Raw genomic sequence first — 23,454 nt, 5'->3', positions numbered from 1 at the left:
TTGCAGGGCAAAGCTGGGATGATCCTGACCCCCACGTTCCCGTGTGGTGTCTCGGCAGGATCTTCCTGCCTTGTGCTGTGCGAATAATCCATAGCTCCGACTTACTGGGGAAATGCCCAATAGTTGATTTTTATTTTCTTCCCCTTGTTGAGGGGGATAGTACCATGATTTATTTATTGTGCTCAGTTGAGATCCGTAGTTATTTCTATTTTGGTATTCAGCACTGCGGAATCTGAACAATTCCGAACCTCTAATGAATGTATTTCTGCTCCATGCTGCAACGGAGAGGAATCAAGTCAGGCTTCAAATCTGACGGAGATGCAGGAGGAGACGGTCTGCCACCAAATGTCAGGGCCCTCCTTCGGGAGGGCTGCTAAAAGCATCTGAAAAACAAAAAAAAACCCTGTTCTTCCTTCTCAAAAATAGCCGAGCACTCCTGAACTTCTGATTGCAGGTTGTGAAGAAGTCAGTTCGAGGTAGAAAATGCCTTTGGAAAACTTGCCCAATGTGCATTTGACAAGCTGTAAGCAACTGAAAAATGTGTTGCTGCCATGACGATTAGTTTTCATTCACTTGTGACTGAGCTCTCACACTCTCCTATAACAATAATGGAAAAGAAAATGCTTTGTGGTGTGGGGTAAAGGTTGGTCTTTAGCTGTCCCAGCTCCACGTAACTCCCTGCCGGCTCTGTGGGACACTGCTGTGATGATGAACTGCAGAGGGTGGTAATCATCCTCTCAAAGCCCTTGCTGCAGTAATAAAAGATAAATAATAGATAATACAAGAAAATATTTTGCTGGGAAAGAAACCTTTTCGGTCGATGTGCTTGGACTTGTGTTCAGTGCCACGTGCCTGTTCTGCTGGCGATCGCTTGGAAAGGTGGGAGCCTTTTACGGAGGGAAAACCTGCGTGCAGAGTAATACCCGTAAACGCCAGAAGCGCCGCATTTTATTGCTGACCGCAACGGGGCTGCAGGTCCTTTGGAGCTGGCGCGTGAGAAGAGAGGATGCATGTGAGCTTTGGGGACGGTGGGGATGGAGAGAGGGGAGGAAAAAGGTCAAAACGCGTCGTCTGCCAAGGATCCCTTGCAGCTTTGCTCAGCGGAGCTGGCGTCAAGGGAGTCAAAGCAGGACATGAACGTAAGACTCTGAAGGTTTCCGAATGGCTCCGAAGGTTTCCAGTCTCGGGCCGCGTATCTGAAACGCGGGTCCCTGGGCAGCCGGCCCCTGTCTCACGGAGGGCCCTGCCTGCTGCCTCTCCAGCGTCTTTTGTTTCCTTAGAAAATTGGGGCCCTGGAATTCGATGGAACCCACGTCGCCTTTGGCACTGCTCTAAGAAATTCAAATTGTGAAGAGCATTCTTGTTGTTCACAGGTTTCCATTGTGCTGGGGGTGGATTCAGGGTCCAAAAAACTTGATTTCTCTTACAAGGTCTGGAGAAGGAGAGTTTATTAAAAGATAAAGAGAAGAAATACCGAACATTGTATTTTTGCGTTATCGGTGCCTTAGATGAATTCTTCTGTTTCTGCAAAAGCATCCCAGAAATCGCTGGAAAGGCTTTTTTTGCATAACCATCAGTAATATCCATTCAGACGCACTGCACGTGTCCTGTGTGTTTGGATTTGATTCATAAGCTTTTTACATACAGTCACAGTTATTTTGATATAAAAATCTGTTCTGTCAGCCTTTCCAGAGAGTTCCTCACGTGTCGAAGCTCACAGCTGAGAGCGCATTAATCCAGCTCATGCATTCCCAGGGAGCATCCGTATGCCAAGGGTTGGATTAACCTTGGCAAAAAGGAACGGTGTCTTTGGTATTTGCAATTAAATATGGCTAAAGAGGGAATTTACTGCATGGACTGAGGGGCAGAATGTGTTCGTGCATCGCGTGAGTAGTAGCAAAATAATTTGTATTTTAACCTAAAAGGCTTGAACAGAATAAGCAAAGCTCACGTGGGCACCTGTGTATCCCGAGTCGGCTCCGAGCAGGTTGCTGAGACGGGAAGGCAGGTGAGTCCCGGGTGGGAGGCAGGGCCGGGGCAGCGCGATCCTGTGGGGCTGAGAGAGAGGCCGAGCAGGGGCTGCGGGGAGCCAGAGCCGCGGGCTGAGACCTGGCGCGATGAGTGTGCGGCCCCGGGGTGACAGGAGGGCTGAGACCTGCATGATGAGTGTGCGGCCCCAGGGTGACAGGAGGGCTGAGACCTGACACAATGAGTGTGCGGCCCCGGGGTGACAGGAGGGCTGAGACCTGCATGATGAGTGTGCGGCCCCAGGGTGACAGGAGGGCTGAGACCTGGCACGATGAGTGTGCGGCCCCGGGGTGACAGGAGGGCTGAGACCTGGCACGATGAGTGTGCGGCCCCGGGGTGACAGGAGAGCTGAGACCTGGTGTGATGAGCGTGCAGCCCCAGGGTGATGGGAGAGCTGAGACCTGACGTGATGAGTGTGCAGAGCTGGGGTGATGGGAAGGCTGAGACCTGGCGCGATGAGTGTGCGGCGCTGGGGTGACGGGAGAGCTGAGACCTGGTGTGATGAGTGTGCAGCGCCACAGTGATGGAAGAGCTGAGACCTGCATGATGAGTGTGCGGCCCCAGGGTGACAGGAGGGCTGAGACCTGGTATGATGAGTGTGCAGTGCCAGAGTGACGTGAGAGCTGAGACCTGGCGTGATGAGTGTGCGGCGCCGGGGGTGACAGGGGTGCTAAGACCTGGCGTGATGAGTGTGCAGCGCCAGGGTGACAGGAGAGCTGAGACCTGTTGTGATGAGTGTGCGGCCCTGGGGTGATGGGAGAGCTGAGACCTGGTGCAATGAGTGTGCGGTGCCGGGGTCCCACGGGGCTCGGCGCTCCGGGCGCCACCTCCTCCGCGCGCAGTGCGGGGTGTCGGGTGTCCCTGTGAACCTGTCGTGTTCCTGCCTGAGCCGCCCGGGCCGAGGCTCCCGGTGCCAGGCGGCTGCCGCCGATCCGCTCGCCCTTCCCGGCGAGAATTCCCCGCTTCGGGCGCTGCTCTCCCGTTGCCGTTGCCTGCGGCCCGTGGCAGGGCTCCTCGCGCTCCGCTCTCCTCCCCTTGGCTGCACCAGGCGCCTCTGCTCTGCTCGGCCCCTGCCCCAGGTGAAGCGGTGGCCGCTCTGTCATTGCACATGCGCTCTTGCTGTCACCGTGTTGGGCCCAGGCTTGTACAGACCCTCGCACGCACACTCGCATCGTCAGTCTGTCAGTAGCCTGCGCCTTCGTGTGCATAACCCCCTGTTGCATGCAAAACAATTACAATTAAGGTTAGTGTGGAGCAAGCAATTAATCACTGTTAGGTCCTGATAAACGTAAGGGTTATAAATGCAGCTTTTTGTTAACCATCTTGTACCAAGTTCAGTGTTTCATTGTTGCGGATACTGGGGAGTTCCTGGAGTTTCTTCCAGCTTCCCAGGGTTTGGCCCCCTGGGCTCTTTCGGGTGTCCCGGAGGGCAACATGGGGCTGTACAGCAGCAGTTCTGCACCCTGTGTCCCAAGCCCCGTTGAAAACAGGGCTCCAGGCGGCCCGCGCTGTCTCCTGCTTTCGCGTCTCGCTGTTGGGGTCCAGCTGGACCACCCCCACATTGAGGAGCGCTTGCATCCAGCTGCTGGAAGCTCAGAGAGTGAAAGGAGCTGTAATGCCTGGTTATCCAGCCAGGCTGGAATCTGGTGGAATCAAAGCAGTTGGAACAGTGCACTCCCAGAATATCGTTAGGGAGGATAATGGGAGCAGGCTGGCCCAGTGGAAGGGCAGTAAAGTGCAGTTTAAGAAAGTTCCAGTCTAATCTTACAAATAAAGTGCTGCAATCAACAAGTAATGCAGAATCCCTCTAAAATGGAATTGCAGGCGTACCTTTGGAAAACGCAGTATTGGCACCATCCAGCTGGCACCTTCCAAAGCGGTCATTGAGACGGTCATGGAGGCTGGAAGCGCAGCGGGGCCGCAGGGCAGGATGTCGGTGTTGTCGGGCCCTTCAGTTACCCCCACGCAGGAGAGGGGAATGTCACCTGCATGGGCTGATCTGCGGAGGAATTTCCAGATAATTTGGAAACTCCGAGAAGCGCCTTTATTTCTTTTTTTCCTCCTCATTCTGAGCAGCGCATGGAGCTTCATTGGCACTGACTCTCAGTTGTTCCGGCGCCGCGACACCGTGTACCTCTGTGCAACAAGAGAGGCAGCAGAACCCCCAAACCCGCTCCAAAAGCATTGAATTGCTTTTAAGCAAGGGGGGCTTGTGTATTTTAGAAGCAGCCTGTTAAAAGCAAAATTAAAAGAAGTTGCAGTTATTGAAGGACCTACATGAGACTCGCAGTGGCTGACTTGCACTTGAATGTTGCAAAAACCAAGTGGGAAAAAAGGGGGGAATCTTCTAGCAGACAAGTAAGGAGAACAAAAAGATAAACCATGTAACATTAATATGCAAGTAATATAATTAAAAGTTGTTGAAAAACAATTTGCTAATAATCTAAAAACCTACTAATAAGTTTTTCTTCAAGCCTGTCAGACATAGAAAGCCTGCTAAAGAACATGGAGGATCAACAGATGATTGAATGTGAAAGGAAAGAGGTGAGAAAACAGCTTAGCGCAGAAAAGAAATTCTTGGTGTCTCTGCTCTCTGTGGAGCTGGAAACGTTTTTAATGGAGAGCTGACTGCAGGATTTACCTGCAGTGGAAGAGTAGATAAAATGTTTTTCAAAACCAGTCTGCGAAGTGAGCAGTGACAACCATCAGCACCAGATGGTGTTCGCTCGAAATCTCTCAAGGAGCTGAAGTGTGAACTCCGGAGTTACTGAGTGTGGTGTGTGTCACCTGTCACTTAATTACTGGGGACGTTGGCTGGCTCGAAGTCCTGGGTGGGGGGAAGTCTGGAAGCAACAGAGAAGTTAGTCTGAGTGGTCCTGATGTCAGATCGGGGGAAGAAAAAGGTGCAGAATTAGTAGGAAGATGCAGGAACGTGGGATGCTGGGGCTGTTTAGGTGTATTTTGTAAAAATATCCAAACCTTACAAACCTGTTCAGAGGCTTTTGAGGTGGGTAGATTTTTTTGTGGGTAGGTTTCGGGGCTGAGGTGTCAGGGGTCGATATAGTCAGGCTGCTGCAGGGCTCGTGGATTCCCAGGACACTTGTGATGCGCTGTCCTTAAAAGCCGTAATGAAATGATGGTTCTGGGTGTGCTGTCCTCTCGCGGGCCGTAAGGGCTCTGAAGGGGCACGTGCAGTTAAAAGCAGCCCTAGCTGTGCTTAGCAGCAGTCTCTGCGCTGGCAGGGTCTTGAAACAGTGACGTTGGAACGTGTAGTTCTTTACAAATGCAAGGTTGTAAAAACCGAATCGCGTGTTAGGAATGATTAGGGAAGAAGCAGGCAGCTCAGAAGGAAAGCTGTTATGTCTAAATCCATGAGGCCACTGTGTGTTGAATGCTGTGAGCGGCTCCGGTCCCTCATCCCTTAAAAGATGTAGTAAAGTTAAGGCAGGTCGAGAGGATGGAATAGGAGTGATGAAAGGCGCAGAGCACTGTTCCTTCGTGTAAAACCACGAGCGCCACGGAGAAAGGGAATGAGTGGGAGCCGGTTCCTCTTGGATTGCAGGAGCCGGGAGGTGCCGCGTGGCGCGAGGCTGCGCGAAACCGTAGGCTTTCTCCAAGGATGCTGTTAAAACATTGGACTTACTGCTGGGAGCAGTAGGCTGCAGAATGAGGCATTAGGGTAAGTGACGTTGAATTCGCTGCTTACCTGGATCCAGAAAGTGCTGAGAACCGTTTATAAAAGCAAAATCCAGCGAGCCCCCGGGCATCCCTGGCCATGGGCATCGTCCTGCACGGGCAGGAGTGCGTAGCGGCCCCTTTTCATTTGCATCCAGCTCTTCCTGAAAGGAAGACCTTGGTTTTGCACCAGATTTGTCAACATTTGTCAACAATTTTTTTTTTTTTTTAAGAAATATATATTTTTAGGAGGCGAGTGAAAATAAGATGTAATATTTAGTCTGATATGACTGGAATTAGTCCCTATGTCAAAAGAATTTGCCTTTGGGCAGAAACAAGACTACATACGTATGGATGCCAGCTCATTTCTCCATTGGTTCAGCTTTCAAGTGAATGCACAGATTGCACAGATTGCCTATTGAGTAGGTTTGCTTTGAGCTATTTCACCAAAATTTAATTTAGTTGCTTCAAAAAATGTCCTCTCCAGATGCTCCTTAAGAAATACGTGTCTGGCTTTCTGTTGCATTTAATGCCTGGAAGATCTTGGTTCTTCTGGAGGATCTTTGTGTTTTGAGCTTTTTTTTTTTTTTTTCTAGAATAAGGCAATAATGCTCTGTGCATAAGGCTGCTAGGAATTGGATTTTTCTGTCTTTGCAGTGAGTATTTGTGTCATCAGAGAGCTGGAGGGACGTCTATACTGTGGTCGTGCGTAATTCAGCGCCCTGGACAGGAGATCAGAGTGAAGTCTCTGAGTCTGCCTGAGGATTAGCCCAGGTTATGCACTTGTGACCTAAATTTGAAGTTACCCAACTATTCTCTAATTTTTGGGCTTCATCACTGAATGGAGCTTTTCCACGTGCCCTCGCGCTGCCCCGAAGGGCTCCCTCTCCTCCCGTGCTGGCGTCGGTGCTCGCGGCGCTGCCCACGCTCCATGCAGAGGTTTTGGAAGCCCTTGAATCCCCAGCGAATCGGAGCCCCTTCCCTGTAGGACACCACTACGGATAAACACCAGCCTCCTCCTGCCCTAGGGCAATACATGGTGCCAGCATGGGCACCACGGCAGAGATGGCTTCCAGCTCCGCTCCTTCAATAAATGGATTTGGTTTAACTGCTGTTCTCACCGAGATGACACGTCCACCTCCAAAACAGGTATTTCGCAGGTGGATGGGGCTGGTGAAGCTGCAGAAAAGATTGCTCGGAGGGAGCTCAGCAAGTCTCCCCATCTGCCTGCAGCCGCAGTGCGCGGTGAGTTGCAATCAAGTCAATCCTGATGGGTATTTCCTCAATATACTCCAAAAATCAGAAGAAAGAGCTTGCTTAGGTGGCTGGTCGGCACCCACACCTCCTTGCCCTGCCTTGCCTTTGCGCTTATTATCCCTGAAAACAACAGGTTCAACAACAGCCTTGGCCGAGGTTCAGGGCCGCCGGCACCGTGGGGACCGTCACCGCGCTGTCCGGCCGGCGACTGCGTCTCAGCACTCCCCAGCTGCTCTCATCGTTTTGCACCTTCTAGCATTAAAAAAGGGGCTTTTTTTAAAGAGGTTTTCACTTCACAGGGATTTACCTTACATGATTTACCTGAAGCTGAATTCTCCGTTTGGTAACAGGAGGCATAAGCTGCCATTACAAGTCTTATTCTGTACCGTAATTGGCTCATTTGCTGCTGGTCATCAGTCTGAATTCCCCACCACAAACTTCTGCACTTGTGTGTTAATGGGTGGGAAGGCTGCAGAAAGCATTCTTCTAATTCGTTAACTGGGAGGTAAATGATAACAAACTGCTTGTGTTATCCCTGTGCAAACAGCTTAGCAGGTTCTGCGGAAGCCAGAAAAGCAAGAACGACTTTGAAGAAACAACGTGTTTCAAATTCTTCATGTCCTAAATCAGATCTATTTGAGAGCAGGTACTGGGGTATCCAGTTCAGCTTTCACTATCGCAACAAATGCCGTGATTCAGTATTAGTGCTCATGGCTCCTGCCCGCCGGGAGGGCGATGGCAGCGCCTCTGTCAGCACCCCTGATGTTTGGGACAGCCCAAACTGCCTCTCTGCCTGTTTTCCTTCTTCTGTGATTGAATTTTGGGGGTTGCTTTTTTAATTTTGGGGGTTGCTGAGGGTGCTAAGGTGCATGAGGCAGGAAATCTGCACGGCTGGCCATGGCCCTCGCCAGGGGTTTGTGCTGCTACCCCGTAATCCCCAGGCCATGCCCAGCGGGCAACATCTGTGATTTGAGGAGGTTGTTTCTATTTTTTACCCGAATTTTGTGCTTTTGGCTGGTGTAACTGGGATTCCGGGATAAATCTAACAAATAGCTAAGGAATTAAAAGCAGTTGAGCCGTCACAGGGTGCTTCCAAAACCCGCGCGACCCATCTAGGGAAGGGCAAGGCAGCGGCAGGGTTTGCTGTGTCTGGATGTTCATTAGTTTCTGGGACGGATTTGCTGCAGTTTGAGAGTTACCCCATCTTCTCACTCTGTCAATAAACGCGTCCAGGTATTTCGCCTATCGACAAAGTTTTACTTTTTGTAGAGGGCTGCTTGATCCCAGTTAAAAGTAAAAATAAACCGGCAGCAAGTCTATCTGAAGGCAAATGGCTTATTTGCTTGCAGGAGTGCTCCAAGGGGTAGTATTCCCTGTTCCCTGGCCTGAAATACATCTCCCGGCACAGTCCGGGCCGCGGGGTTTGCCTGGCACTGCAGCCTGGCCTTGTTGACTCTCCTTGGTAAATGTTGAAGGGCAAAGGGGCACGTTTGACTTGCCTGGAACTGGAGCCATCGGCTCCACCAAGCGGATTAAAAGCAAATAAATAGGTGAACGTTAGCTGCAATAGAGGATCCTCAGACCACAAGTTCCTGCAAGCGGCTCCTTTCTGCCGGATTTTGCAGGAATATTTTTACTATGCGGATATTAGCTTTAGACACTGTGCTGATGATGTTACCAGAAAATACCACATGTTTTTATGAGCTTGGAATATCTTTAATTAATCTTATTCTGATTACATAATGACATTAAAAAGATAGTGAAGCCCTGGAGATAGCAATTTTGTTCTGGCTACAAGCAGGAACCAGCAAACCTGCCATGCATTAGTGTTCAGACTCCCAGAGATTTTCGGTATATTTCTTGGAAGTGCGGAGCGATCTTGGACACTGTCCGTACTGGGGCACACGTTCTGTATAACCTTTCATTAGCAGGTTTTAATCCTCAAGATTCCCATTTTGTTTCTTTTTGTGGAGTGCGGGTGCTAACGCCCCCCTTTCTTCTCCCCTCTTAAGTCCCTCCGGAATTCCTGAAGCGGCCTGCAAATATATACGCGCACGAGTCCATGGACATCGTGTTCGAGTGCGAGGTGAGCGGCAAGCCCACGCCGACCGTGAAGTGGGTCAAGAACGGAGACGTGGTCATCCCCAGCGACTACTTCAAAATCGTGGTAAGTGCTCACCAGGTTTGAGCCTTGTACACTCCCGACCTGGAGCTTAATCCTCCTACCCGTATGCACAGGAGCTCAGTTCTGCTCCAGGACCAGCTTCCCGGCCGTAGAGTTTGGGGCCTGGAGGGATTAAATGGTTTCCTGAATCTTTTAATACTCTGTAATCGAGTCCTGCATAAGAAGTCCTGCATCATGAATTTTGGGAAGCCGCTGCCGGGCACTGGCATCATTGAGACATAGCCTGGACCTTATTGAGGGTGTAACTGGGCAGACCTAGGGGTGCAGGATGGAACAGCGAGTTATTGGGTTATTTTCAGTGCTTAAAATATCATCAAAATGGTTGTGTGAATCTTACCAATGATATGCTACAAATAACACTCTGTTAGTACAAGCTCGTGCTGGTTTTCAATACAGCACAATCTGAAGAGCCAGTGTAACAGCAGCTGATATCAGACAGGAGCTCCGAGAGCGCGTTGTGTCTTGCTCTTCTGGATTTTCTCCTGTCACGGTAACGTGCCGTAATAACAGCGTTGTCTTTGCAACTGCAGCCCATTTTTTTTTAAGTGTCGCCTTTATCCTTTATTCCTCAGAAAGAACATAATCTGCAAGTTTTGGGTCTGGTGAAATCAGATGAGGGATTCTATCAATGCATTGCAGAAAATGATGTTGGAAACGCCCAGGCCGGAGCCCAGCTGATAATACTTGACCTTGGTAAGATAAACAGTGGCATTATAGTGCCAAACGTGGGGAGGATCCAGTCAGAGGGGCCGTTTGCACCTGATGGGTTTTATCTTTAGCTCAGCTAGGATGAAATAGTTTTCCTTAAAGCACGTAAGTGGCTCAGTGTCATCTTCCCACTGTACATGGAGAGTGACTTAGGAGAAATTAATGAATTCTGCAGGAGTTACCTGGTATTTGGAAAAATATTTTGGAAATGTCAAATGTGGTAATAAGCCAGAGCCAAAGACCTGAAATCTTACTGCATGCAAATATTTAAAAAACTGGCAGGAGAGCTGAGCTGAAATGACGACCGTGATGGCAAAACTGAAAAATGAGTATTCCTGGAGCCCCAGACAAATGAACTATTTCATACCAAATTGTTACCGTGTCAGAAGCTTTTTTCCCTGTTGTCAGTTCAAAGGAGGGAGCTCTGTGTTTTTGCAAACTGCAGATACAATATATTTTTTTGAGTTGGAGTCTAAGACAAATATTTGTCATCGAACTCCAGTCAGTGGGATCGCTGGCAACGCAAACCTTCTTGTTCCCGAGCACCCTGCATGACCTATTTGTGATATTAAAAGAGAATAAATGTTGGGTGTGATGAAAGGAGTGCTCTGTTCCAAAAAAAAAAAGCTCGTAAAAACATCATCGCTTAGGACATCAGCTTGTTCTGCTCGTAGAAGTCACGAGGCTCTTGAATATAACTTTGAAGAGCACAAGGAAGAAAACCCACAGGAAGGAGAAGGAAGAAGCCAGACAAGGAAATATTAATTCCATACTCTTCATATTTTTTTTTTTTTAATTTTGTGTTGCCTAGCTTCTTTGAGTAGCGTTTCAAACCTGGCATTTCTCAGGTGTTTACAACACTCGGGCGTGGCAGGACTGTAGGAGAAACTGTTAGGAGCGGCCAGAGGCCTGGCACAAATTCACCCCTGACGTCTCAGCAGCCCCGGAGCAGCCAGCCCCGATTTGGGGTTTGGACCGTTGCGAGTGTGCCGGGAAGAGCCGCATCTCCCATGTCTTCTCTGGTGGTTTCGCAGAGCAGTTGTGCTCTCCTGCCTGCCCCTGGATACGGCTCCGTTCACTGCGGCCTGAAGAGCCGCCATGCTTGGCCTTGCACAACCCTTTCTGCAAGGAAAACAGGAGCTGCGCTCAGCAGCTTTAATGCTGCGGAGTCTTGGCGTTTCGGTGTTCAGATTTGCTCTTCTGCACCCAGCACTAGCCCGCTGTCCGCATGTTGCCAGAAAAATGAGGAAAAGGAATTTTATTTCTACTGTATGCATGAGTCACCTGAGCCGCTTCCAAATCTGTTACACAGAAGCGTTATTCCTGTTTTCCACTTTTGAAAAGCATAGGATAATTGGTGTACTTCAGTTTTGCAGCCTTGCCCTGCCCAAGTTTGCCCTTTCGCCTGACTCGCAGTAGCGGTTTATAAATTATTATTGTTGTTCTCGCTTTAGCTGCTCGTTTCCTCCCGCCGCCCCGCAGGCCGCCCGGTGCGGCCTCCTCCTTGCGCGCGCGGCGCGGCCTGCTGGGCTCCGTGCCGGGCGCCCCGTCGCCCCGCGAAGCCCGGCCCTTCCTGCAGCCCGGCGGGGCTCGGCACGCGCGTCCCGTCCTCCCGGCTGCGCTTCCTCAGCGGCAGAGGTGCGGGCGCCGCCCTGGAAACACGCTGCGTCGCGTCGCTCTTGAGCAGGGCCTCGCGCCGTCCTCATTTATGAAAAGCTGTGGCATAATATATCCACCCAAAGAAAGTGCCAGTATTTGCTGTGTTATTTTAACGTAACCGCGAAATAAATAGTGAAGAAGAAAGGTGAAGCTGTCGCATACAGCGTTCTCTCATGATGGGTATCTAGAAACGAAAAATTGTAAGCCAAACAAAAAATATTCTGAAGTCTTCCCTTATTAATTCAGAAGGCTTTATCTATCTTAAATTGCCTCTTGACACCTGATAATGGGAAGTATCTACTTTGGCAATTAGAAAAATAATAAATTTTGAGGGGAAGTGTTGATTATGAATTGATTGAAGTATCTTCCAAATGAAATCTCTTTCCAAAATGTGATTGGAAAGCATCTGATTATTTGTAGGCTTTTTTCAGTTAGGCCTTTTGATTGTAATGTTGAATTGATTTTCAATATATTAAATTTAAATTAAATGATAAAGTAGAAACCTTCTGGAATTTCTCAGACAGGCAGGTCCTGTTCATTCCTTATGTAGCAGTGTTGAAGAAGTGGTCCGAGACCTCTGTGACGGGCATCTCTGAATGTGTAATACATGTAATAATAATTCCTAATGATAATAATAATAACAGCAATATATAATACATATAATAATAATACGGCCCTGCTTCTGGTTTGACCACAGTCACGGGCATAGCTGGCTGCCCTCAGAGATGAGTGTGAAGAGCTGGAGAAGCCGGAGCTGCCCAGACCTGGTGAGAGGTGTTGAGGAAGTTAAATCAGCCACACGAAGCAGCAGGGGGTTTTCCCAATTGCACTGTGCATTCTTGATGGTATCTCCGTCGCTTCTTCCATACGTTAACTTGTCTGATTCTGACCTCGCGCTGTGGAAATCTTTCCTTGTGGTGGATTTTGCAGCCTGGAGCTGTGCTCTTTGGTACTTATTTTGTTCAGTCTTATGTGGTAGCATCATTTTTAAGTCCAAAAGGCATAAAGTAAGTGATAACCTGCTCCAGCCAAGATCTGCTGGTACCCAGACATGCAGTTCCGCCTCTGCAGGGAGTGGTGTTTCGGTACTCCCGTGTCCCGTGCCCAGGGCAGCTTCCGTGGTGCGCGAGCGTGGCTGGGTGTGCAGGGGAGGCTCCGTGCTCGGGAGGCTTCCCCACATCGAGGTGCTCGGCAGCGACAGTCTCGGGGACCCCGGGATCCACCCGTTGTTGCACAGAACCGGCTTTTCCTTTCGTCACCTGCACTTCTATCGCCGTGGGTCAGCGTTTGCCCTTCTCAGTTCTGCAATATGTGGCCCAGATGCAAGGATGTGCTCCCGGTAGCAAAGCTCTTCCCTGCCATCCCTTTTGCAGCCTCATTTGGTGTGAACTCAAGTCCATGAGAACCTCCGTGAGGTGAGTATCTGGCTCTCCTCGGCGGAGACTGCGTGGTGTGACAAGACTCAAAGCTTAAGCCAGGACCCTGCAACTTGCCCTTCTTCAGCATATCTGGCAGTGCTTTCACCTGCTCCTCAGGGCAAAAAACCCAGCTGGCACAAAGTGACAGGAGGCAGATGGGTCCCTGCTGGCCCCGCATGCCAGGCACTTGCCCAGGATTCAGGCAGCAGGAGGAGGAGCGATGGCTGAGCAGCGGGATGGAAACACTGTGCACTGTAACCAAACGTGCCATGTGGTGATGAGAAGCAGAAGGTTTTGCCATTGCAGCAAGTGAATTCAGCATGAACATGATCCTGATTCTGAGGGGGTCTCAAAGGCATCTTGTATTGACCTAAAATCTATGCTCTCTCTGTGTAATCGAATTGGGTCGGGGCACTGTTGCTGCGTGAATAATTTCATTGTACGTTGGTGGTGCTGAGGCTACGGCGATGCGTGCACTGGGATGCAGCTGGTTTGGCTATTGACTTTGTGGTGATACAGGAGCCTGGCTGAACCTTGAATTTCACTTTAGAAAGTGTGTCCTCTCACTGGGTGCTTTCTGGAGCATTTGTGGTGACGCTATTGCAGCAGCCACTGCTGCTCAGGTTCTTGTAGGCTCCACAGGCTTGGAGATGTCAATGGAAAACCCCTGTCCTGTGGGCCATTCCAGCTCCCATAGGTTGATGCCAGTCAAGGAAGATTTCCAGTTAGAGTTGGATTTCCACTTTCTTGTTTTCTCTACTCCCTCCTCCAGGATGTTAGAGAATATACTGAATACAGTGGGGCTTAGCACACAGTCCTGCCCATCCTGGCTCAGCATCTCCTTCCTTTTGACAAGGAGGCATGGATAACCGCTCCGAGCGCGGTCCCACGTCTGCAGCAGCCTCCACTAGAACATATTTGCTCACTTACAACTGTGCCACATGAAGCAATGTCAAAAGCCCTTTCTAAGTTAAGTTAGAGGGGATGTTCTGCCATTTCCAGTCCACAAGTTCCATCATTTTGTTACAGGAGGAAAAGAAAATTCTTTCTGAGAAAGCTTGGCCTCCAGTGCAAGAAGGACTAGGCTTGGCACTGAGGCTCACGCTCCGATGTGGAGGCTCAGCGTGGGCTTCGGGATGTTCTCGTAGGTGACGTGTCCCACTGCACAGGCTTGTGTCGTGCCGCGGGCAGGCAGCTCGAGCGAGCTCGGGGCAGCTCTGCCCGTTGTGTGCGCGTGGGCTCTGTGCTCAGCCTCCCTCGCGTCTCGCCAAGGTACCTTCTATCTGCGGTCGCACGCTGAGAATCAGCGGCAAATTCAGTGGTGCCGTCAGGGAAGCGTGGTTAATGTTTTCTCATGCAATTCTACGGAGCAGTCTGAGACTGCAGAGGTGCTTGAAAAATGTGCAGGGTATCGTGGCTGAAATGTCAGAGCAAGATGGAAAAATTGGGTTGAATCAGTGCGAGGGCTCTGCTTGTGAACTTGCTGAGGACTTTGTGTTGCAGCCGGTGCAAGTTTTTGTATCATAAAGCGAGGAAGGTCTTAAGAGGCCCTGGCAGTTGAGACACCCGACAGCGTCCACCCGAGAGGCGATGGGTAGATAGAAACGGGAGAGGAGGCTGTTCAAACCCGCGTGCCCAAAAATCCCAGCGTCTGCTCCAAGGGAAGAGTTCCCCGAAGGCCCTGCCGGGATCACAGTCCCGCAGGGCTTGAGGCTTCGCAGCGCTCCCAAACGGGGGAAGAGCCAAAGGCAGAAAATCCCCCCACGGGGCTCTGCAGAGACGGCAGCAGCAGGAGTTTCCTCCCCGCGCGGAAATCTTGGTCTGCTTTTATCCCTCCTATAGCAGCATTTACTTGTGTATTTTTTGCTCAGCACATTTAAGGCCCTGTTTAAACAGCCGGTTGCCTTAGCCAAACTCTTGTGTTGTGAATTTAGTTGAACAAACCTACAGCAATTTGTCATGGTTTATGGCAGAGGTGGATTTGCGATTCAGAAAGCAATGCCAGCAGCTCAGGACTGCGGCGTTTCCAGCTAAGTGTCTTCCACGCCATGTGTTTGGAGATCCAGGTCCTCACACCACTGCGCTTGCACCTTGGCGCTCCATTTTTCGGTGCACGCAACATATTCCCGTGTAGGTAGTTGCTCGCATCCATAAATACCCTTTTTCCCCTAAATGCAAGAGCTCCAGGGTGTTGTAAAAACACCGACCGTGGCAGATAGGAGGTGGGTGCCGATTGTGTAAGGGGGTCTGGGCAAATAACGCCGCTGCCAAGCGCGCGGCCTCCAGCCCTGCCGTGAGGTATCCGAGGGACTTCAGCTGGGCTGGAGAGGACCAGCTTGTGTGGCTCATCCTGAAGGTTGTGCTTTACGAACGTAAACAGCATCTGCAATCTCCAGCTTGACTCTAAACACTGCTCACTAACACCAGAGCCAAGCTCTGAGAAACATTTTGTTGCTGGTTGGGTGTTCTTTGTTGCTAAATTTCTGTAAACATAACAGTATGTTCTCCTCTTTAATGCTGAAAGACTTTTTTTTTCTCATTTTAATTTTCATTTTAATTTGCATTACTCAGTCTTGCTCTGTGGAAAAAACAGTTTTATACTTCTCGGTGACTGCATGCATATTAAACATGGCAAGAAAACTGTGTTAATTCATTCTTAGGTGACTTTTTTCAATTCAGTTCTGGTTTGAGATTTTTATCTTCTCTGCTTAAGGTCATGGCTTAGGCAGAGTCGTGATGAGAAGTCTGATTAAACTCTGTTAAACTACCTCAGCCTTCCTGAATTTTAACTTCCCAAGACTGGGACCCAAGTAGTTTTCCTATTCTGCCTTCAGTGGACTATTTGTGCTTCAGGTTGCCCAGGTTTTAGGTAAATTGGTCTAATTCAGATTAAATCAGTAATAGATTAATGTTTATCCGTGTGCAGTGAATTGCAAGGAGGTGTAATAACATTTATAGAATGCTTTGATTGCGCTTATGGGTTTCATTTCTTGTTTCAAGGCTGTATTTACAGTCAGTTTGCTGGAGGAATTTGAAACCCTGCGTTTGAACCCAGTAGACTGCTTCGCCTCTTCAATTTTGGGGAAATTAATTATTCGTAGGTGCTCATTCTTGAAAGAAATAGCATGAATGTCATAATAGAAAGAGGAATAAGGCAGCAGGAATAATAAGTGGAGGCAGAGAAGGTAACAAAAAAAGCTTATCTGCATCTTGAAAAGAGAAAGATACCTCTACCTATGGTGGAAAACATCTGCTGAGGGTATATGACATATTGTTTGTGCCTCCTTTCTTTCTTTCTCCTTTTTTTCCCCTTTTTTTTAAAGATGAAGGGTGTAACAGCATGGTCTGTTTTAGCTTGATACCTAACGTGGCGGCTGGCAGCATTTCCTTCGCCAATATTATTCACAACCAGGGCCGTGAATATTGACAGAAGTCGCCTTAATTTGTAATTGATCCTAGCCTCCTGGTGCAAGGGAAAATATCAGATTTGTTCAGTCTCGCACCAGAGGGGACTAGACGCGTGGATATGGTCTTAATTGATTCCTTATATTTCAGAGTTGCTAAATTATACAGTAATATCAGAGACAGCTGAATGCCATTTGGAGAAAAAGAAAAAAAGAAAAGGAAGGATTGATTTACAGTTTGCTTGCATGTGTAATGGGATTTGAACAAGGGAATGGAAGGCCGGTCTGCTCCTGTTAAGTACTTTTCCAGCAGTGTTGACAAGGCATCCTCGAGATGTCTGTAGGTTTTATATCACAGGAAAATGTGTGCGCTAACAAATAAATGCAGTTTTCATTTTTAATACCCGGCCTTCAGTTTGCCTCGTCTCAGTATTGACACCAGCTGAGAGTCGTTGCTGTTGCTGCTCTTGTAAGGACAGGCGCAGGGGATGCTTTCCTGTCGTCTGCTCCCCACCGCCTCAAAATAGGGGGAAATTCAGTGTTTTTGGAGCCAAAGTCTTTAAGAGCCAAGCGGATGCTGCTGGCTTTTCCTTTGAGCACACCAGGGCTAAAGGAAAAGAAGGAGAGCCAACCCTGCCTAAGTCTCCTTAGTCCTCACCTAAGTCGCAGAGAGCAACTGGGCTCCTCAAGGAGTATTTTGCCCATTGGAAAACACTGCAAAAAAAAAAAAAAAAACAGTGTTTTCATTAGTAGCTAGCCTGTAGAGCAGCTTCACTCAAGTGTGGCATATTTGCTCTTGTGGCAAAATCGTTATTTTCATATTAGGAGCCAGGGTGGCCAAATTCTGCTCTGTCTCAACCTCTGCTGCTCTGGGAAGATTCTGCTCCTGCGCAAGAATTCCGTTTGGGCAGGTCCATGTCGGGGCGGCAGCCTGCACGGCCGCAGGTTTGGTGTGTGTTTGGGCTTTTTTCCTGCTTTTTTTTTTCTTTTCCCAGAACCCCGTGATGGAAGAGCACAGGGGGGTTCCCACCCCCTCGGGAAGCGGTGGAGCCGGCAGGGCCCGTGCTGGGAGCCACCCGTGCGTCAGCGCCGGCCCTCGCGCCTCTTTCATGGCCCTCTTTGATGCCACAGGAAAAAAAAAACGCGTTGTTTCCTCTGCACCCGAGCGCTTAGGAATGAAATGGTTATGGGAGGAGTACTCCCTACCCACGTGGATTTTATGACTTCCTTTGAAAAACAGGCTCGTTATCAGCAAATATGTTTGTCACCACGTTTATATGCTCCCAATTTACTCCGCATCCGTTTTACAGTAGGGTATTGAGCCAAATCGATGCTGAAATGTCGGTCGCGTGAGGTAGGAATTTATTCGTATGTATTTTTTGTAAGTGTGCATTGGGTGAAGAGCAAATAGCCATTCACGTGTCCAGTGGTGAGGCCCATTAGTTTAAAGCAATTAAAAAAAAGCAGCAAATATTTTTCTTATCTGCTATAGGCAGAAAAAGTCAACATAAAGATATATTTGTAGGTGTCTCCATTTAATTTTTGAAGGTAATGACGGTTTTTGCTGTTTCTCGGGATGGGGGATTGCATTCATCTACATCCACTTGAGATGATCTAGAGCAACGTCAGGATCCCGCACTCACTGCTCCCCCTCCTTGGAGGTGACCGAAGGCAACGAGGCTTGCTGGCCTTTGCTCACCGTGTTACCATGATCCTGAAGCTCTTTTCCTACCATGATGTTTCCAGGATTCTGGGATTCCCCCAGCAGAGTACGGGCGGCTCTTGCCTCCTTTGAACCCGTTCTCTCCCAATCTCCCCTCTTCCAGCTTTGAGCTTTTAGGTGAATTTCTGTTTTTCCAGAAACTTCAACCAGTGTTTTGCCAGCAGGAACTCTGTGTTGAATAACCTGTTGCAGTCACAAGTCGGGAAAATGCTACAGAAATCAAGAGCGTGGTCTTTAATAAGACCATTTCGTAAGGGCGTGGAGAAAAAGTGCCCCAGGTTGAAAGCAGCTGGTCACCTTTCCTTGGCCTGCTGCAGTGGGAATCTGAAGATCCCGTTGCCATGTGAGCAAGGCTGAAAAAACGTTCCCTGGAAAATACCGTGCCACAGAGAAACGAGTGCAGTCCAGGCCTAAACCTGCCGACCTTCATCTGCTGCTGCTCTCCTGTCCTCCCCAGGGCAAAACGCCTTTTAAGTACAGCGGTAAGCAGCATCAAGGGCTTTGCAGGTCATCATGGCAGCTAACCCTGTGCAGGTTTCATCTGAGGAACAATTGCAAGGAAAGGCACTTTGCAAGCGGGTGAGCACGGGGGTGGTTTCTGCTAGGTGCTGGAGGGCAGAAGGCCAGTTCAGAAGGCAGCCCAATGGCGTTGGCTTTGTTATTGTCTCCTGCTTGCATTGCAACCAGTTGAGTGTTGGATTTTTTTGAATACGGTGAGGGAACCTGTAAAATTAAAAAGAAAACAAAACCCCAAAACGCGGGTCTCTGAAGTATGCCAGGCTCTTGATCTTGATGAAAGTCAAATCCTTTCGCTGCTGGAGCGGAGGAAGAGAAACGCTGTCATACACTAAAGCACAAATTTAGGAAGACAGTATGTTAGATGAAAGCAGGAAAAATGTTTCTAGTCCCTGATTACATTTAGGAATCAGATAGATGGCAGTGTACATGAAAAAAGTATTACTCATCATGTAAACACCGTTATCTGAACACCCCGAATTAAAATTAAACACATTGGTACCTGTGAGATAGTTTTTTCTTGTGGTATTGCCTTGAAGTTTTGAAAGCATTGGGAGATTGGAATGTCTTAGGTCATGCTTTTCCAGCCAATTTTTGAGTGAAATAATGATTTGCTATAATTAGTTGCTGTAGTGTGCTTTTCTTGCTGAAGCCAGGGATGTATTTACATTTAAAAGCTGCAAAATCTATTCAGGAGTCTTTATCGAGAGCATTTTATTTTCTTCTGTGTTAATATGTCCTGCCCGCTTTGGGGTGCCTCCCATTCCCCCGCCATCCCCATGGCTGTTGGCTCTTGGCTTGGTCTCTTGCTCTCCGCTTGCCTCTTGCTCCTCCGAGGTGCATCTGTGAAGAAGTGGTTGAAACGCGTGTCCCTCTCGTCCCTTCGGGGCCTCTTGAGTGTGGCCAACGGTTTCCTAAACATGTCCATAAAGGAGTTTTTCAAGCATTTATGCCCCTTAATTTCCCAAGTTTCAATACTACTATGATGAAATCAGTGAGCGTATAGGGCTGTAGCGAGGGCATAGCCGAGGCGCGGGGAGCTGGACTCGTCCCAGGGCATTCAGATAACAGCGGCAGTGCTGAAAGCAGAGCACATTCCTGTGCTGTTTTCCCTTCGTCCCCTCTATCCGATGTTATAATTGGAATGTTGCTGCACGGAGTGGGAGGAAGCGGCGGATACGCCAGCAACGCACCACGGGAGGGAGACCTGGCGGGGAAGGGACGAAGGCAACGGAGGGGCTGGGCGGCACGGAAAATATTTCCAGGACTTGGCTAACAAATAAAGCGTTTCCGCTGCTGGCTGTCAGCCGCGGGGTGTTGGACCGGGTGTTTTTCCAAAGATCACCCCCACATCCTGCTGATGACAGGAGAGCATCACGAGCGCACGAGTAGCAGCCCCTGGGGTGACAGATGGCACCACCACCAATTTGCAGGCCATGTGTCGAATTCCTGTATAAAGTATGTGCAAAAGGGGCTAAAATCATAACTGGCTCTGGCCGCCTCGTCCCCTTGGTGCACTTTGGGGTGCCTGTGGTGACGGCACGTTTCCATGGTTAAGCGCTACCTGCAGTTGTCCAGTCATTAAATGCAGAGCTGCTTTTTTGTTTCGTTGCCCAGGTTACAACTTAAGTATTAGCAAATTCATTGTGTGAAGGAGATAAAAGGACCATTTTGCTTGGAATTTAATTTCTTCCAACTGGCTAGATGCAGAAAGACCAGTCAGGCCACTTCCCTCGTCCAACGGTGCAGAATTCAAAACCCGTTGCAGCATTTTCAGTTTAGCTTCTTAGCAACATTTAGTTATTTAACCTCGGCCTGCCCCTCTCCACCCGCGCTGCAGCGGCTCCCTCCTCACAGGCGAGCCGTTATTCTGTGTTTTGCTGCGGGATTTCCTTCCACTCCCGAGACTGTGCGGCCTTTGTGCGGCGCTGAGCCGAGCAGCCCCTTGATCCCGCGGAAAACGGCGGGCTGAGACAGGGTGATTTAGCAGCAGCGGCCGAGAAGATAAATCTGTTGTGCGGGTGTCTGGCGTGCAGCAACCTGGCTCCTTCCCCCGCTCCTGGCGTGCCGCTTGCTGAATGGGCCCGTTTAGTGTTTTTTAAAATCCCGGGATGAATGTGAAGCTGCCCAGGAATAGCGCTGTGCCAGGGATTCTGGAGTAGAGATGCTTTATATAAAGCAGTGAAATGTATATTAGGAGGCAAAGGCTGGTTTCGTGTGTTACTTGTTACATCATGCTTAGAAGCTGTGAGCAATAAGGCAGCTCCCTTGGCAGTAAAGCTAATTCTAGTGTAATTACTCACCGACACAGCTCCGCTCGCGGGCGCTCCGCAAAACTGGGATGGCCCTCGAGGCCTTTTGAGGAAGAATGAGAGGAAAAAGGAATACCTGCTCTTCTAAACACGCCGCATCAGCAGAACCCCCCGCTGTCGAGCCTGCTCGCTGCCACTGCCATCGGCAGGGCCTTCGTGCGCTTCGTGGTTTGTTTCTCACCCCCTGCTAGTGTTTGTTGGGCTTGACCAGGCCCCACGGGGCTGCCAGAAGGGCTTTTCTGGCCCCTCGTCGTGCACAGGCTGCACCTGAGGGGCTGTGGAGCTGGGAGATCTCGGCAGCCCTCCCAGGCTCCTCATCCCGATGCCCACATGTTCTGCCCCCGGCGCTGGGGGCAGATTACTTACGTCAAAGATGAATCTTTTTCATTATGTAGGAAGACAAATATATGAGTATGTGGGATGTGTTTTAGATTAAACAGATGATTTTTAAAAAAATCATTGGCATAATATATTTTCCGAAATAAGTGTTATCATTTTGTTTCATTTCTTTTGGGGAAGTATATTGCATTTTAACCGAACACAATAATTTTGAAAGATAGGTAAAATGCATCTTCTACATCAAGAGCTTATAGTTTCAAACAAGTGCCCTGGGAATATCATCAGGACACATAAGGGAAACTGAAATATTGATTAATACAAGGTGATGGGGAGACGCGTGCACTGCTTTGTGAGGTGGAAGAGGTGCCCTGGGCAGCTGCCACAGTGGAGCAGGTCAGTCTGATAAAGGTCTCTGAAGTTTTCCAAGTTCACATAGTGCATATTCATTTCCGTTAATCTTCCGAGGGATAAAACAACTGGAATGGTTATAAGGAACTTTCTTTGCCAAGGAAGTGAAGTAGCACCTGTCTGTTGTCCTGGCTTTTTTTAAAAGTGTCTTAAGTCCCTTTTCCAGAAAGGAGGCACTTAGCATATGAAGTAGTTTTAAGCAGCAATCGATTAGGGAGGGTGCAGGGGAAGCTGCTTCCGAAGGCGTTTGGCTGAGTGGCTAAACAAGCCGAGGCTGTTTCACTAGCAGCTTCCACCCAGATTGCTCCTCACACTGTGTCGTGGTTTTAAATAATTAAATAATACAGAGGACTAGGAAATGAGAGCTCTCTGCAAGCAGAGGGATAGTCAAAAAGAGATTTAAAGAGTACTGAAAATGTAACATCTGAAATGAAATGGAAATCAATTAAGCAGACATCCTGGGAAGGATGCTGGAGACTCCAGGCACCGGGGAAGGATTCTGCAGAAGGCAAGGAAATAAAACTGCAGTGATTAAGGCTTGAGTCCAGGGGAGCTATTAATACTGGCTGAAACACAAATTTAGAAGCTTGGCCAATGCAAGTGGAGCTGTGTTTGTACTCAAGTACGCGCTTGAATACGGTGCAGATTGGCCCTGGGTACCATTCTGAGCAGAGGGACGGGTGCTGGGGGCAGCATCTGGCCTTGTCCCTGCCGGCTCCCCCGCAGCCGCCCTCTCCCCCGTGTCCCCGCGCGGGCCAAGGACGCTGCCCGCGGAGGCTGTTCCTGCTGCCCTTCCCAACCGCTGCAATTTCCATCGAGCTTTGGCTCTTCTTGCCCCTGTGTTGGGGGTTTTCTGCCTCTTTTGGGCGGGCTGTCTCTGCTTTGGCTTCTCCTGCCCTTTCTGCGTAGGGGATCGGGGTGGCGGGACTGGGGAGAGGACGCAGGGGTGGCTTGTGGCTGTTTGCGGGTGGAGAGGCTAGCGAAGGAGGAGCATGTGTTTGACTGGCCCCATTTTGGGATCTCTGCTCTCAGTCTCAAGGCAGGTATGGACCAGGCTCTGGGAGACTTACAGAGCCCTGTGATAGAGGTGTTGGAGTGGAAGGTTTTGATTTTAGTATCAAAGCAAGGAGAAGCATTTCCTCGGAATGTAATTAAATTGCTAACTGCGTCTATGCTGGTATCGCTGGGGGAGCGGAAGTTTCCCTGCGGACTCTCTAGGCAGGATCTGAGCGTGGAGCCAAAGCCCCGGGAGCGGTGCAGGACGTGCGGGCAGCGGGGAGGGCTCAGGGAGACCCCGGCCTCCTTGGTGCCCAGGCCCGGGCAGTGCTCACGGCTCCTGGTGCTGTTGTGGGGAGTGTTGTGTGCCACGAAGCAGCGAATTGTCTCGTCGTTCTGTCCCCATCATCTCATTGCGCTGAGCAAGTCTCGTTGATTAAAGCAAACTTCTTATTCTTTCACCATTGGCAGCAGTTGCCTAAGAAATGGAAATGGGAAATGAGAGCTCTGCTAGGTCAGGACCTCCGTCTGGGATGATTTTTTGGTTAACAATGTTTTCCAGAATGTAAAATGGAGCTCTTAACGCCAGAATTCTGTGTGTCGTGGAGATGTTCTCAGTATCTACTGGAGTCTCCCAGGGTTTGCCTGTTTTAAATAACTTTCTCAATCCCTCGTTTTGTGTCCAACATCTTTCTTGTCTACCACAACACAAGTTCTAGGAGGTCTTTAGGTGGAGATACTGCAGCTCACAGCATACACTGTACTTGTCCCGAACATCCTTTTGGAGAACATCTGGGAAGCTTCACACGGCTCCTCGCGTGTCACA

At 49.3% G+C, this 23,454-nt stretch overlaps 1 protein-coding gene across 1 annotated transcript in view; it reads left to right on the top strand.

Moving 5' to 3' along the window:
• Positions 1 to 23,454, top strand: part of NEO1 (neogenin 1) — a 130,639-nt gene that overhangs the window by 67,024 nt on the left and 40,161 nt on the right. The window contains exons 6-7 of the mRNA XM_088538191.1: positions 8,973 to 9,127; positions 9,718 to 9,838. Coding sequence (XP_088394317.1) covers positions 8,973 to 9,127; positions 9,718 to 9,838 — 276 coding nt within the window. The remainder of the gene's footprint in view (positions 1 to 8,972; positions 9,128 to 9,717; positions 9,839 to 23,454) is intronic.

The sequence above is a fragment of the Tinamus guttatus genome, unplaced genomic scaffold (assembly GCF_059628265.1).
Source record: "Tinamus guttatus ecotype Peru unplaced genomic scaffold, ASM5962826v1 Tinamus_guttatus_pri_ptg000942l, whole genome shotgun sequence".
NCBI classification, from domain to species: Eukaryota; Metazoa; Chordata; class Aves; order Tinamiformes; family Tinamidae; genus Tinamus; species Tinamus guttatus.
Note: the sequence above shows the minus strand (reverse complement) of the source record. Positions and strands in the feature narration are given on the sequence as shown.